Raw genomic sequence first — 16,196 nt, forward strand, 5'->3', positions numbered from 1 at the left:
AAGGTTTGTGCTTCGGCACCGACGAGTCGACCTTGGGTTTCGGTGCCGAAGATTCTGTTGTGAGCGGGACCTTACGCTTATGCTTCGGTGCCGACGATGGTTTGTGGGTATCATGTTGTGGCTGGCTCGATCCCGAGCTGCCTGAAGGCTTTGGATGCTTCGGAGCTGGGCCTGCAGGCGGGAATTCTGAAGACTTATCTCGATGCCGACCCGAACCAGAAGGTGAGGGTGTGACCGGAGCCTTTTGTTTTTTCGGGGCAGGGGCGTCGACCATCTGGTTGTCTGATTCCGATTTGTCTGCTTCGGAGATGTTGGCATGTTCGTCTCCTGTGTCTGGATCATCGGAGCCTGCATCGAAGATGTTCTCCGGCGCCAGAACGGTTGACCTGGACATTACGTGTCGTCTGGCCCGGCGGTCACATATAGTCTTTTTGGACCTGAAAGAGTCACAGGCCTGGCAGTGTTGACTCTCGTGTTCTGGCGAAGGACAAATGTTGCAGACCTTGTGGAGATCTGTGTGTGGGAATTTAGCCCAACACTTGCATTTCTTGAATGGAGTCCTTTCCATAAGATGGTTGATGGCGCCGATCGGCCCAACGGCCCATGTCGACGACCGGACTCGAGAATGTCTTCAAAACCGGATGCACGTGGAGAGGGATTCGCGATCGAGACAATACCGTCAAGCGGTGGGAGTTTCTTGCGCGTTGAAGGGGAATCGAACGTCGTTGACCCGGAGCGCAGCAATTTACATCCGATCCCGATGGCGGAAAAAAAACAATCTGAAGATGGAGTCGATGCCCATGCGCACTATCGTACAAGGGAGTAGTCACCTATCTCGTAACTACAAAAGACTTCTTCCAAAACAACAACAAGGTGCAAGCATCCGAGCCCAACACTAGATGGCGATCTATGCAAAAGTGTAAAATCTGCAGCTCATATGCTTCGAACATATCTTTATTTCTCCTCATTTTTTCCCCTTTCCACCGGTGCGGCATTCTGCAGCACACTTAGAAAGGAAAAAGCCTCAGAAGATTCTTTATGTGCAGGAAGGTGCTCCTTCCTGCACAAAATCCTGCCTGAACCACATTGTGCTCAAGGAAAGGACAGGAATGTGCCATATAATGTTAGCTATGGTGCATTCCTGCCCTCTTCTTTTCATGCAGCACAGCAAGGTGTCTTGCTGTGTTGCTTTGCATGAAAGTTTGATAAAGCTGAGCCCCAGTGACCTCTTTAGCAAAATTACACGGTTATACTGAGCGTCAACGAGCAACACAAGGAAACACATCCACATATGGAGGGGGTCACAGACAAAAAGCAGAAGGACATCATCACAGAACACACAGTCTCACTATATAGCACGTTAGTTGGTCACTCTGGGTGCTCAGGTGTCACTCATTCATTCATCCATTTAAGGGTAGAGCCTCAAGCACATTTGTAAGAGTCAATGAAAGCTTGCTGCGTTTGTTTAAAACAGAAAATTACCTTGAGTCAATGTAACTGTTTGCATTTGTTTAACAGAATAAATTGTTGCAGCAGAAAGTGTGATTGAATGTTTCCTAGAAAGTGACTGAGTGAGAGTAAAATGCCTAAACACATATTTAGTGAATATGTAACAAAATAATGCAATATACATGGCTGAAAGTAACCCACAATAATCGTATGTAACTTTTTTTGTACTTCTGTTATTTCACAACCGTGCCCCCGTCCTTTCTTTCATTCCACATGCTCCCAACTTATCACTCCATGCATCAACTACTAACGCATGCTCCCGCAATCCTTCTTCTCGCACACACACAGCATGGGGCTTACTGTCTTGTATTCCTCTGCTCTCTGTTTCGTTAACTCTGATTCCTTTGTCCTTTCCCCATGCTCCATTCTATTCTTTTTCCATCATTATTTTCTTATCTTCACTCTCTATAACTTTCTCAACTCTCTCACTTTCTTCCCTTCTGTTGCCTCTTTCCCATTTTACATTCTCTTTCTCCTTTCATTTCTTCTTTACTCTTAATCATCAATACTATTCCCTCATTTCCCTCAATTTCTTCCTTCTCCTCCATCTCACTCACTCTCACTATCCCCACTTTCTTTCTCCTCTCCCTCTAACACATCCTTTTTCTTTACTTCCCTTCGTAACCCTCTCCGAATTCTATCCCACCAACTACTATTTCTTTCCCTCTCTGTTTCTAGGTCTGATTATTGATGCCTTTGGCGAGCTGAGAGACCAACAGGAGCAAGTGAAGGAAGATATGGAGGTAAAATCTGCCTCCCAAGTTCATTATAATCCTAGGCAATCATCCCTGCTGCTTCTCAAACATAGGCCAAAAACAAACACTCCGTTGCCCCTCAGTGACACTCCTATCCTTGTCTCTGGGAACTCTTCAGCTTCTTCACAGACTCCATTATAATAGTCTTTTGCCATTTCACCTACGTGGCTTTGCCCCTTCCTTGCCACCTTGTTTGCCCTTTCAGGCAGTCTATTTCCCCTCTCAGAGCTCTTTTATACTGTAAACTTTCACAGGCTTCCTTTGCTCTCCCTTGTCCCTATTGTATCTGATCTCAGGATGTTTCGCTTTTGCCACTCTAGTGATACTACTGAAGGCATGCTTCTCTTCCCACCATTTTGACCCTCGCCCTACCAATCTTCCTTCTGCCTCCCACTCGTTTTGTCATTTGCTTAGCTTCTATGCTACATTCTTTCAACTTCTCCAACCCCAGCCTTTCATCATTTTTCCATTTGTCTCACTCTTTCACTGTTTTTCACCTGCCCAGCCACCTTTGGATCTTTTCCTGACTAATCATTTGAAGCTCCACCATCCCCTGTTTTATAGACTCTTTTTCTACCCCCACACTCTTACCAGGGCTACTGTTTCTGTTCTAAAGATAACTTTTACTTCCTTTCCTACAGACCAAATGCTTTATCTGTGGAATTGGCAGTGACTATTTTGATACAACGCCGCATGGGTTTGAGACACACACCTTGGAAGAACACAACTTAGCAAATTATATGTGAGTATTGAATATGTGTTTGCCAAAATCCCTGTGGTCCTGCCAGGAGTACAAAGGTCTAGAGTCATAGGGTTCAGACTGGAAAGGTTTATCAACAATGGGAATTCTGATGATAAAAGACACACTGAAGGTTTTTTTGGATGATCCGTCCATCTTGTGGCTGTTCTCTGATTATAATGGTATTCTGCTGCCTTTTAATTGTCCAGTCTGATATCCTTAATTGAATTCCTTTTACGTAAAGGTGAACTTCGATTGCCCAAGTGGCTGCCATCTTAATGATTCTGATGGTTACTGCTAAGTTCAGACTGGTCGCCTTTAGACTATCCCCAGGTGCCCATCTAGATGTGGAGAAATTCAACAGCAGTACTGCAGCGCATAGACAGGTGAAGTGCGTGACTCTGTGTTGGCTCTGAACTTTCCCAGAAGTGAGGAAGCAGGGTCATATAAAGTGTGACTCCTATGTGCTTAAGTCAGTTCCTTTCATACCCAGTGCCATTGTTGACCCAGCAGCAGCTAGCAGGCTTCAAAGATAACATGCTGCTTATCTTTAGTGCAACCCCAACTTCATCTGGCACATGGAGCCACAGGGGCCTTGGGTCGGAATACTGCTGGTGGGCCCTTCCCCGACACCATCTCTCCCCTTTAAACCCACTACTGGGCCCATTCCAACTCCAGTACAGACTTCTACACTGGCTCCAAGATCCACGCCGATTCAAGTGACAGCATTGTCATCCCCAATGGCACCGATGGAGGACCGGTGTCGATACATATGGCTCATCCCAAAATGGCATTGGCCTAAACTTGACTAATTTTGCGCTATGAGCTCACAAAGTGCAAATGGTTATTTAGCCTAGCTGTTAGCCTCTACAATGAACAATCTATCAGCAGAAGCCCCATTCTCAATTTGGCTCTAACTCTGACCCTGTATAAGCCACATATAAGGTCCACCAGGACACCAATGAAGAGGAGGGGTGATGGCTTACTTGCCCTCCTTGCTACACTGATGTTGCACTATACTTGGATTTACAAAATGGGACTGGGCTAGCCACGTTTCCTGAGACAGAGCTTGACTTGTAACATGGGCCCTTCAATATAAGAAAGTGCTTTGTTTGCAGCGAACGTCCAGAGGGCAGCTGAGGGGCTGGACCTCCAGTTGCAAACATTCTAAGTGAAAATCTTCAACCAGGACAGATATTGACGTAGCCCTTGCTGCCTTTTAATGATGCCCTCAATGACGCCTTCTTGGCTACATTGTCCAAGCCTTGTGCTTGCCTGCCTTTCAGTCGGCCAACTGCCAAGTGTCTGATGATTTGAACTACCTTAGTAAGCACCCTACACTGGAGAACCTTGTGGTGCAGGTCTCTACTAGTAAGGTCAATCCCAATTCCTTCCTGAGAACTCCTTCAGATATGGAATCCAAAAGGATTGGCGCATTTGACTAGTAAATGTTCTCAAATGCAACCCTGCTTCTGAGATCCATAAATACGGTTTATCTGCAGGGTAGGTACACACGTAGTCTCTGGCACATAGCCAGCAAGATTTTGCTGGTAGTCCTGAAGCACCTAAGAGCTTCTCCAGCTCAGATGACACCTGATGGGCGGGATGCAGCGAAGTATGTCATTTAAGCAGGCTTGGATACTACTGACTGCCTTCGCAGAGGTGTTGGCACCAGTGTCGTGCTTTGAAGACACACATGGATGAGGTTGACCAGATGGATTTTCTGCCAGTGTCCAAGCGTCCCTAATAAATATGTCTTTCAATGGGTCCAGAGTCTTTGGGAGAAAAGCAGACTCTGTGCTGGAGAGATTTAAAGATAAACGAAGCACTGCACACTCTTTGCGGTTACTGATGCCGGCGAAACATTATCCCCATCAGTTGAGGAAACTCAGAGGGAAGTCCAGGTGGGTAGCCTGCAGTTAACATCAGCTTTCCCATACTGTGGTCCAGTCCTTTTAGGGTCATGGACATAGCACCAACAGACAACCACACAGGGCTGCAGGGATAACAGACCTCCAATTCCTCCTCCCCTGTTGCAATGGCTACCAACCTATTTTAGTTTGCTCTCAACGGCTCATGTCAGGCTGTTGGGAGGCAAGAGTCAACATTTTCCCCCCAGCTGGAGATCCATTATGGGAGACAAATGGGTTTTACACATCTGATGCTATTCACGGTATTTCCACGTCCCAAAAAAGGAAGTGGACCCGTCGGCACACTCTGGACTTTTGAGCGTTGAATTCGTTTCTGCAGGACAAATTCAAAATGCTCATGCTGATTGAGATCTAATCCACCCTCGACCCGGGAGATAGTATGGTATCCCCGGGTTTGCAGGACACATATTTCTATATACCCTCCTGCAGTCCCCCAGGCATTACCTGTGGTTCAAGGTGGGCTGGGATAACTTTCAATTTTCTGTGTTCCCCTTTTTCCTTACCTTGGTCTCTCAGGGTGCTCACAAGTGATGGTAGTGTTCACAGCCCATGTTTGAAGGTTGAGAATACATGTATTCTCATACCTCAACATCTGGCTGCTAAAGGCGAGCAGAGGTAATTCATTAACCACCTCTGGACAATGGCCAAACTTTTGACATCGTGGACTTCACCATCAGTGAGCCAATGTCCCACCTGTGCTACACACAGAGACTTCCATTAATTGTGGCTATTTTGGACAGGGTCGTGTTCAATATGTTTCCTCCATTGCAGCGAGTCCAGGAAAATCAGGGTATGGTTCCAATATTTCAAGATCAGTCTTAGAGTTCGGTGAAGATGGCTCTGAGGCTTCTTGGTCTCATACCTCTCCTCATCCACAATACCAAGGATACCTCTCAGGCTCCATTCAGGTTTCCAGGGAGACGGCTCAGAAACTGCAGTGTTGGTTGTTGATAGCCAATCTGAGCCACCGCATGCTGCCCTTCTTTCCCGAACAAGAGCTTACAGTTGTGATGGAAATGTCACTTTTGGTTTGAGGGAGTCATCTGGAGTAGGTGAAGCTCCATGTAAGTTTTCTGTAGCTACTGGTGATCTGTCTCTCCCTAAAGGCCTTCCTGACATCTATTAGGAGGAGGCTGGTGCAGGTCCTCACGGACAACACTACTGCAAAATGGTACTGCAACAATTTGGACAGAATGCGGTCCTAGATCTTGACCCTGGAGGCTCTGCGTTTCTGGAGCTGGTTGGACAACAGAACATTTTCCTGGTCACCAACCACCTAGAAGTTTTTCCCCTGAATGCTAGAGCGGACAAACTGAGCAGGCATTGACTGATGGATCACTAGTGGTGTCTCCATCCAGCGGTGGTGCAGGGTATCTTCTCACACTGAGGGAAGCCCTGGCTACATCTATTGGCAACAGTAAGAATGCTATGTGTCAGTAATTTTGCACACTGGAGATTCCTCTAAGATACTTGACAGACACAATTCTGCTGTATTTGAGCAAGAGACTCCTACATGCCTCCCAGCAGATACCTCTCATGCTTCTAGTTCTTTAGATCTGGAAGGACTGGCCCAAATCATACTGATGGCCTGGGACAAGGCCTGGAGTGTGGCACCCAGAGTATCTGAGCCTCATCATTAGTCCTCTGATCAGGCTTCTGCTTCAGGAGGACCTCCTGTCTCAGCAGCAGGGTCCTTCATCTACATCTCCACAACTTACATCCCCAGGCATGAAAATTGAATGGCGGTAGCTAAATGAGTTTGCATTGCTGACCGAAGTGGTGAATTTTTCCCTCGCTGCCTCATGCCCTTCCACAAAGTCCATTTCTGCTGGGTGCTTGGACTAACTCATTTCCCTGTTGTGGTGCCCAATACAACGATCCTTTACAAGCCAAGATTTCCGATGTTCTTATTTTTTTTTTCCCATCCTTAGCTCAGCAAGGCCTTGCAGTGGACACTGTGGAAGGTAACTAGTTGGTTCTTTCAACCAGGTCTGATAAAAGATGACTTCGCTTGTTCAGTGCTGCAGGACCTTTTGAGCCAAATCCACTTCCCAAATAATCTACTTTTGGACGTACTGCTCTTGTTTTTATTCTAAAGATGAGGAATCTATGGTTAGAAGTATCCTTCAGGAGAACAAGTTACTTACCTTAGGTAACACTCTTTCTGGTAGATATGCTAACTGCAGATTCCTCACTGCCTTTCCAACTCCCCGTTATGTGGCGTGGCCTCTTTAACATATAAAAAGGTCTGAAAATAGAGACTGACACATTGCCACCAACTATTGTTCTATACTTTGAATCTGAGGATGAAGAAAGAGACTAAAAACTGACATCGGTGCACAGGGTGGTGCTTGTATGCGTCTCTGCTTTTGTCACCGCTGGGGTGATAGTGAACCAGTACTGAGTGCAACACGTCATCTGTCGGCGCACATGAGCTCTGGTGTTAAAATTCTGCACATCTGCAGCCTAATGAGAGGCTACAAATGTGAACATTTCATTGAGTTTTCATAAAAAAAAACTCCAAATTAAGAGAATTACGTCATTATTAAAAGATGCTTATAGAAAATCTTTCACAAACCCTTGTTGAAAGGAAAACAAAAGGGAATATTATACATTGTAAGCCAATGTGCTGCTAGTCAAAGCAAAAGTACAGAAAACTGGCACTGTGCTTTTAAGAGCCTCCCAGTCACCCTCTATCCCATCATGCTCCACAAGTGACAGTTAGGTCAGTTTTATTTTCCAGCTCCTACTTTTAGGATCCTGGAGCACTGAGCTCTGCTTTTTTGGCAATTAAGTTACTGAAGTCTTTTTAAATCCTTTAACATTCAACAACTTTTGACATTTTTCTGTACTTAGAGTGCAGAGATCCTTTTTTCTGACAGAAAAATTATTTTTCTGTCAAGAATGCCTTGACTTTTGGTGAAGTATCCATCCTGTGGGAAGAAAAAAGCACAGACTGACCCTCATTCAGTCTGTACTGTCTGCCTCCGGAGTCCCATCGTCCTGAGACTTGAGATCACTACCATACGTTATCCAGGCACACTATTAAGGATAGACAGAAGATCAGACTCCAGGGTCTTCAAGAAAGAGGAATTGCTGGGTCATCAAGAGATCTTGGATAAGGTCAGCCTTTTTTCAAAGAGCTCTCCTCTCGATCCAAGGACTCCCGTAGAGGAAGATCTTGTGAAAGACATTAAAAACAAGACGATTCCATCTGACGTTGAGAAGTATGATGTCGAGAAAGATTCTTGCATTTCTTACACTTAATACTGATCCCTTTTTTTGCACAGTGGGTAGCAGTGGATTTTGGCCCCTTGTTCAGCCGGCACCTAGGGAAACCTAGCAAATTTTTTAAAACTAGACACCTCTGGAAGTCCAGGGTTGCATGACTTGCATGGCTGTTAGTAGGTTTTTCTACCGAGAAGGCCATGCTGATGTCAAACTTTAATAAAAAACACACATTTTCATCACATTTCTGTGATGAAACGTACTGTCATCTGCGGAAAGCCACAAATTTCAAACCACCTTGAGCTCCCACACATCTCCTGATAAAAACGGCACCCCACTTGTGTTGGGAAAAGACCCTAAAACGCTATGTTGAGAGATAAGCAACAGGGGTAGCTGCGGTATTTGGGGTTGTGCTGTGGCGCCAACCATGCCAACCTACAAACAACAGCCATTTTTAAAAAGTAGACTACCAGGGGATTGCAGGGTGATTGCCTTGCGTGGATCCCACAAGGATGTCCTACCCCCAATGCCTGCAAACCTCTAACTTTGCCTGAAATCACAAATTTTCCTTTAATTTCTGTGATAGAAACTTCTGGAATCAGCAGGAATGCACAAAATTTCTACCAACCCAGCGTTACCTCACTTGTCCCGATAAAAATGCTTCCCCACTTGTTTGGCTGGGCCTTGTGCACGCAACAGGAATGGATCAAACCAGGGTCAATGGAAGTCCCACAGTGGAACAGCCACACATTCCACCAGTCGACAACCACACATTCCGCCAGCTGACAGCCACACTTTCCGCCAGCCAACAGTCGCACTTTCCACCAGTCGATAGCCACACTTTCCGCCAGCCATCAGCTACACATTCCGCTAGCTGACATCCACGCTTTTTGTCAGCCAACAGCCAATCAATCACCACTACACACATACTGCCAGCTGTGGTTGGGTTAGTGCCTTGAACAGTTTTACTTCCACCATGAACATCTGCTTCTACCTACACAAGATCACTATGAAAACAAATCTAGGTTACGGTTTGACATCCTGTGCATGTCCATCTCACCCACTGTCTAATACTGTGAGGGTACCAGGTGCACCTTTATTAAAGCCTCACCATGGAAGTCTGATTAGGCTCAGGGAGACTTTTTTTTCATGCACCTTCAGCGCAGTAAATCCAACTACTTCCAGTGTGTGGAAAGTAGTTCAGGGGTGTCTAAGGGAGGGTGTTTGGTCCATTCCGCAGACAGTGACGGCAAACTAGACAAACTAGACCTTTGAAGAATGAGCTAACATTCTGGGGCAGACTACACTAAGCACCTGATTTAGATTTCGGCAGATGGAGTTACTTTATCTATCACAAGCATGACCAATATCCCTTTTGCCAAATTACAAGTGCAATGAATACCATGGAACTTAATTCAGCTGACAGGATATCAGTCATGTTTGCGATGGACTATCTCTTCCCAAAAATTTAAATTAAGCCCTAAATCTCTAAATTCCCTAAAGAGCACATCTGGAAAGACTAAGAACCTTAGGGTTTGGTGGACAGGGTGTTCAGTCAAAACATGAAGCATGTCCTGTTGACCATTATGGGCAGTGCACTCACTGAAATGCACTTGTAATATAGCTGACTGAACTTCCACCATATTTGTTCATGGAAGATGAAGGTGGCAAGTAGGTAAAAGAAATACCAATGTGTGCCTCTCTACCGGAGTCAGTAAATACATAGTGGATCAAACCTAATTTAGAAATAAAAAGCCTTTGATTAGAGTTTGTCTTTCAAAAATAGATGCACTAAGTTCCAAAACTGCACAGCGACTCATTTAATGACCTATGGAATATTAGGTATCTATGACCAGTCATTTGAGGCAGATAGTAACTCCTAATCTATGTTCTCAACTTCAGTCAGTTTCCCAGAACTTCACATTTGTGTGGTATAAAGAGAAGCAAGTTGGCAAACACAGACCAGGCTGAGATGGGTACGTTGCACAATAATATTTACTCTACTGCCTCTCTCCTTGCCCAGCACAATCTCTGTATCGGCGATATCGGCGACTCTTTTGCTCTGTTGCAGGAATGTGGTCAGCAAAGTGCTAATTCTGCAGCCTTAAAATGTCCTCAATTACAGACAAAGTAGAAGCTACTGCTTCTACTGCAGTAAGGCTTTTAATTACAGGCAACTGAAAATCAAGGAAGGACATCGGTCTTCCTCTGTTGGTCTGCTGATAGACAACATATGCATTGTATGTCGCCAACTGAATCAGGTGAGTAGCCAACTTCTTATACCATGTGTGAGGTTTACGCCTCGCATTATATGGTTGAAGAACTTGGTTGTTTTTATCCACTCCACCCATGTACTTGCTGTAATCAAGTATACATGTGGGCTTGTAGACTTCTGCTATCTGTTCCCAAACTATGATGGGAGAAGTGCTCACATCATGAACTGTAGTGAGCACATATACCTCCTGTCTACCTTAGAACTTCACAGCAAGCTGTTCATTGCAACCCAATGCACTACTGTGCTCTTGTTGGGGTTTCTTGAAAACAAGCTCCTGATGGAGTCCAATGCTGTCCTTTCTAATGGTATGCAAGCCACATTGTCAGTTTTGTACAGTTTACTAAACAGATGGACTCTTGTATAGAAGTTATCCCCATAAAGAAAATTACCTTTATGAAGGAGAGATTGGGCAAGCTGCCATACAATCTTCTTAGTAACTCCTAACGTGGAAGGACAACATACAGGATTTATTGCAGAATCCTCCCTCGTGTATACTCTCAGGCAGTACACATAACCAGTAGAGCTCTCGCACAATATGTACACCTTGATGCAATAACAAGCTCTTTTACTAGGTATGTACTGCCGAAACAGCAGTCGCCCTTTGTACAATATTAAGGCCTCATCACCTGCTATATTCTTTTCAGTAGTATACATCTCTGGAAACTTGGTAGAAAAATGTTCAATGACAGGTCAAATTTTGAATAACCTGTCATGGTCTGCGTGGTCCATGGGCAATGCAGCAGAATTGCCATTGAAATGCAGCATGCGCTGCAAAATCAAAAACATGTATCTGCTCATGACAAGTGCAAAGATAGGTGTTACCCAAACTGTGATAGTAGACCAGTAGGACAGGGAATGTTTGTTTGTGGGCTATTCCCATCTTTAGAGTTAGGTCCATAAATATTTTCAGCTCCCCAAGGTAAGTGGGAGACTGTAGATGAGCTCTAGAGTGAGGTGCCAGAGTGCCTCCAACTTCCCTCAGAAATTGTTCAGCATACAGATTTGTTTGCTGCACAATTTCCTCAAGGAAGTCTGCATCCCAAAAAAGATAGAAGTAATCAATAGGCAAAACATTTGCTATATTTACCTTACATCCAGCATCGCCAGTGAATGGAGGAATAACTGGCTGAACTAAATTAGGAGTCTGCCAAGTGAGCACTCTGTATGTGCTCAGCATACTATCTGACTGCTCTATAGACTAGTCTACAGTGTCACTAACTCTTTGCTGCACAGTTAGTGCTTGCGAAGGGACATTACGACTACCAGGCCCATGTTCCTCTGAATTAGTGGTGATGAGTCGTTATCGGAAGGCACTCTGACATATCACTCCCAGATCCTGCTCCATCACCCCTTCCCTCTGATGCTGTCTCAGTATCAGACCCTGCTTCAGAACGCTCCTCTATTATTTGAGTTAGAGCCTCAGAAGCAGTCATCCAATAAGGTGCCATCTCTGTTTTCTAACTACAACTTTCTGACCTTGGTTGAATACAGAGGTATTTGTAGAAATGATTGATGTGTGTATGGGGGGCAAAGAAGTATGCTATGAAGTGAAAGAATGTAATGCAGAGAGAGTGTAATACAGTGGGATCACAAGAGCAACAGTCTCAAACTCGCACTTATCTAACACAAAGAATTTCTCCAAACATCAATGCTTACAAAAATTCTCCGAAAATCCAGCACAGTGAAAACCCTCTCTAAATAAGCTGAGAAAAAAAGATAAGAAAAATATTAGTTCATGTTGCAACACACAATAAGAAAAAAATACATTATGCTACATTTGTCCCTGATACTTCGAGAAAATTATTTATTAGATGTGCTCCTTGTGAAAGAGCAGAATGCGGGTTACTCACAATGAAGTTAGCCATTTGCACTGTGTGCCCCTCTGCTTTCACCCACCACACCCACACAAGGCACTGAACAGATCTTGTGTCATTCATATAATACTTTCCTCCAGCACAGCATATATCATTCTGAAAATGGACACACTTCAGCCATTATCAGTTATAGTGCCATTCATATAGTAAGTCTATCCAGCGTGGCTGAATGCACTTCAGCTGCAGCTCAGTTATACAGCCATACGCATTTTGCTTTCGCCCCCATAGCATAGGGCAATGTCTCCCCCCCCTCCATTACCTCCTAAAATACCGTGGCCATACTAAAATTAATGACTGAATAACTGATTACTGGCTGAAGCGGACTCACCACTGCCTCATCATCTAAGCTTTGCTGGGTGTAAATAAAATTTGAATGTCACACTAATCAGTGACTGAACTGCTGCGGGATCCCAATCAGTCTCCCCATGGAAGGGAAACTTACCAAATGTAATATATTGACCCCTGTGGAGATTCACCTGTGAGTGGGGAGTGACCAGAAAAGCCCTGGGTACGTTTAAAAAGACAATGGCTGAGAAATTCCCCTATATATATATATTTTTATTTTTCTACCTGGTGTCCAGTAGTCCCTGCTCATGGATTGTCTGTATCCACGATCCATAAACAGGGATCAATTTGAAAAAGGCATCACTGAAAGGGGGGGGGGGGGGGGTCTTCACTTTCCAGCAATGCCTTAATACCCTTTGTGCTTCCTGGGAAAGCTAGCAAGGATCCAGGCAGCACAATACTAAAAACAAATATTACTGCTAAATGTTCCCTTCCCAGCCAAAAAACATGGTGCCTAGCGGTCCCTACTGATGGATCAGAGTGCATCTGTGATCCACGAGCAGGGATCAATTTGAAAAAGTAATCGCTGGAAAGGGAAGACTCTCCCCTTTCCAGTGATGCCTTGCTCAGATTTTAAGAGGCAGGCTGGAGGGGCGAAAATCTACCGCAGGGAGATTCTATGTCTGTTCCTCTTTGCACTGTCCGGTGGGATCAGTGACATCAGCGTTACACTGTTGGACGGGGAGGGAAGGCAACTGACGTGGAAGCGATTCCTCATCTGCCCCTACTGATACCACAATACCGGGAAGCCTCGGGTCAGAGAGCCGGAGCTTCCCCCACAGCCCACCAGGAGGACAACCCGCTGACGTCCTCTGCACTGCGGAGGTAGTGCAGAGGACATCAATGGGTTGTCCTCCACATTTAAGGGGTTAAAACACAGAGGATTATGTGGAATCCCTTTTAATGTACTTTCCATTATCAATGACATCTTTCAAACATTTTCCTCACAATGCTTGTGGGATGCTGCAGGTGCCAATGTTTCCCTACTTCAACCTCGGAACAAAGTATTAAGTGCTATCTCATTTAAAATCCCTATTCAGACCAAAACCATACAATAGCAAGCTATTGAGGAAGACTATATGGTCTTATATATCCTCTGTCTTTAAACCATCATATATTGTTTTCCATCTGCTTTCTTAAAGGGTGGGAAATGAGGCTGTGATATTCCAAGTTTTCATGTCTTTAATAAAATTTAGATTTTCTTTTGTCAAGAAAGGAGGCTGTTATTATGTAAAAGTTTGAAGCTCTTTCACCACACATTCAGACGCAAGCATGATTGTTTCAAGTAACATTTTGCAAGCTTTGACACATTCAACCAATCTGTAGAACGTAGGGTGTCTTTTAACCGATCACCCATAAAAAACGCCTTTGTTTCCACAGCTTCACTTGATGAGTAAACTCTAAACACATCAACATTGATTCCAGCCTCTTTCATGACGCACTTGACCCACCTTGCTCTAGCAGCCCCCATTACAGGTCTGAAAGGCTTTAAATATGAAATCAAAGGTTGATATGCACCACTTGTTCTCATCTTTGTCGTTCTCCCCTCATATTCAGTACATGCATCACACACAATTGTAGCTGATTCCAAAAAATGGTATACTCCACCACTCTTCACAAAGTCTGCGCCCCCCCCCCCCCCCCCGCCCCATCAGTTCATATATCGAACTGCTGAGACACTGGCTATTCCCAGGAGTGACTTAAGAGTAGCATCTACCAAACTCCTTATTACAAAGGAACCTGCCAGGCAGCAGATGTGACGACTCTGACCCCCTTGGCCAACCTACCACCTGTTAACATGAGACCAGATGTGGCATCCCATTCTTGCTGACTTGCATCCAATTCTATAACTAACTCCGTCTAGTCTCCAAAAACTGTTTGCCATTCCGGAGCTCTATATTCCTTATCCACTATAAAGATCTCCTCTCGTGCCTCTAGATTTAACTTGAAATAATGAGGATACCACCAGCCTCTGAGTAGATAAGAAAATGAGTTACTTGTAACTACAGTTTTCAAGTATTGGTATCTTTCATAGATGCACATGCTTGAATCATTCCCCGTCGTCGAAATGGGAGTCCCATGGTACCATAGTAAAGCTGTATGTATCACTTTCATAGGCTATAATGGCAATTGACAGTCTGTTAAATAGCCTATCTATGTCCTTTTTGGGAAAAAAAAAAACCTTGAACTATAACTAATCAAGTTACAGCACCCTCCAGAACAGTCCCAAGTGAGGCTAAGTCCCTCAGATTTTCAAGCACAAGTGGTAAAAAATAATCCCGAGCTATAAGGGGAGCCTCTAAAGGGAGGAGCATAGGTCGCATGTGAATCTGTGAAAGATACCAATACTGGAGACCTGCAGTTACAGGTAAGTAATTCATTTTCTTCTCCAGTTTTGGATCTTTCACAGATTTACATGCTTGAATCAGAATAGCAAGCAGTTGTTGTAGGTAAACATATTAGTAATATAAGTATCCTTGAGGATGGTGGGTAACAGTCTACTACAGTGATACTCAAAGTACGGCCATGGGGCCGGTTGTGGCCCTCTTGACCGTTACATGCGCCCCCCTTGTGAACAGCAGCACAAGCTGTTGTTTAGTTGCTGAGCACTAATATTCAGAGTAAAATGATAAATAAATGAGCAAGCATTTACTAACCTTCAAATAAATGCTTGCCCATTTATTTAACATTTTACAAATTCCCTGACCCACCCAGATCTCCTACCACCACCATGCTGGTATCAGTGTGGCCCTCGGTCACATCACAGACCGTACTTTGCAGCCCCTGGGCACATTTTTGTGAGTACCCTTGGTCTAGTACATATCTATATATCCATAACAGTGCATAAATAGTCTATGTATGATAAGACAATTATGCAGTATACAACAATTTCCTATGCATTTGTATGGACATATTTTCATTTCAGCTACTTTATTTGGATAAAAACATATCCATAAAAGAACAAACTCATATAATGATACATCAAAACACACATTCATAATATTCATAAAAGGGTGCAATATAAAAATTCCAATACAGTGCAGAACAATTAAAATACAGTTTATACAGTGTTAATCGTCTTCCGCGCGTGAACTGCAATTTTCAAAAAGGCCCCCTTAATATTAACTCATCCTCTCCTAGATTAAGAAGAGTCCTATATACAGCTCTGTAATTGACGTATGAGTGTTTTACAAAAAAAGGAAGTAAAAACAATTTAGTGTATTGTATATAATACTTACAAAATAATAGAAAATGTAATGTGGTTTGGCCTGAGCGTCCATCGCATTGGCATGGAACAAGATTAAATATGCTATTTACCAGTATGCATCTGTTCTTGGCATGTAGGGCTGCTGACATTCATATCTGTGCATAGATCGCCGCCTAGTGTTGGGTCCGGATGTTTGCACGTTGTTGTCCTGGAAGAGTCTTCGAAGTATCCTGGGATAGGTGACTCCTCCCCTGGACTACAGTGCGCATGGGCATCCTCTCCATCCTCAGATTGTTTTTCGCCATTGTGGCAGTGATGGAGTAGATACAGAA

The 16,196-nt window shown here is 44.2% G+C and overlaps 1 protein-coding gene across 5 annotated transcripts in view; it reads left to right on the forward strand.

The window, feature by feature from the left end:
- The window catches only part of RYR1 (ryanodine receptor 1), a 1,245,571-nt gene that overhangs the window by 1,215,210 nt on the left and 14,165 nt on the right, over positions 1–16,196 (forward strand). For all 5 annotated transcript variants that reach the window (XM_085625233.1, XM_085625235.1, XM_085625236.1 and 2 more), the window contains 2 exons: positions 2,188–2,252; positions 2,906–3,006. In XM_085625233.1, coding sequence (XP_085481359.1) covers positions 2,188–2,252; positions 2,906–3,006 — 166 coding nt within the window. The remainder of the gene's footprint in view (positions 1–2,187; positions 2,253–2,905; positions 3,007–16,196) is intronic.

The sequence above is a fragment of the Triturus cristatus genome, chromosome 9, assembly GCF_964204655.1.
Source record: "Triturus cristatus chromosome 9, aTriCri1.1, whole genome shotgun sequence".
Lineage (NCBI taxonomy): Eukaryota > Metazoa > Chordata > Amphibia > Caudata > Salamandridae > Triturus > Triturus cristatus.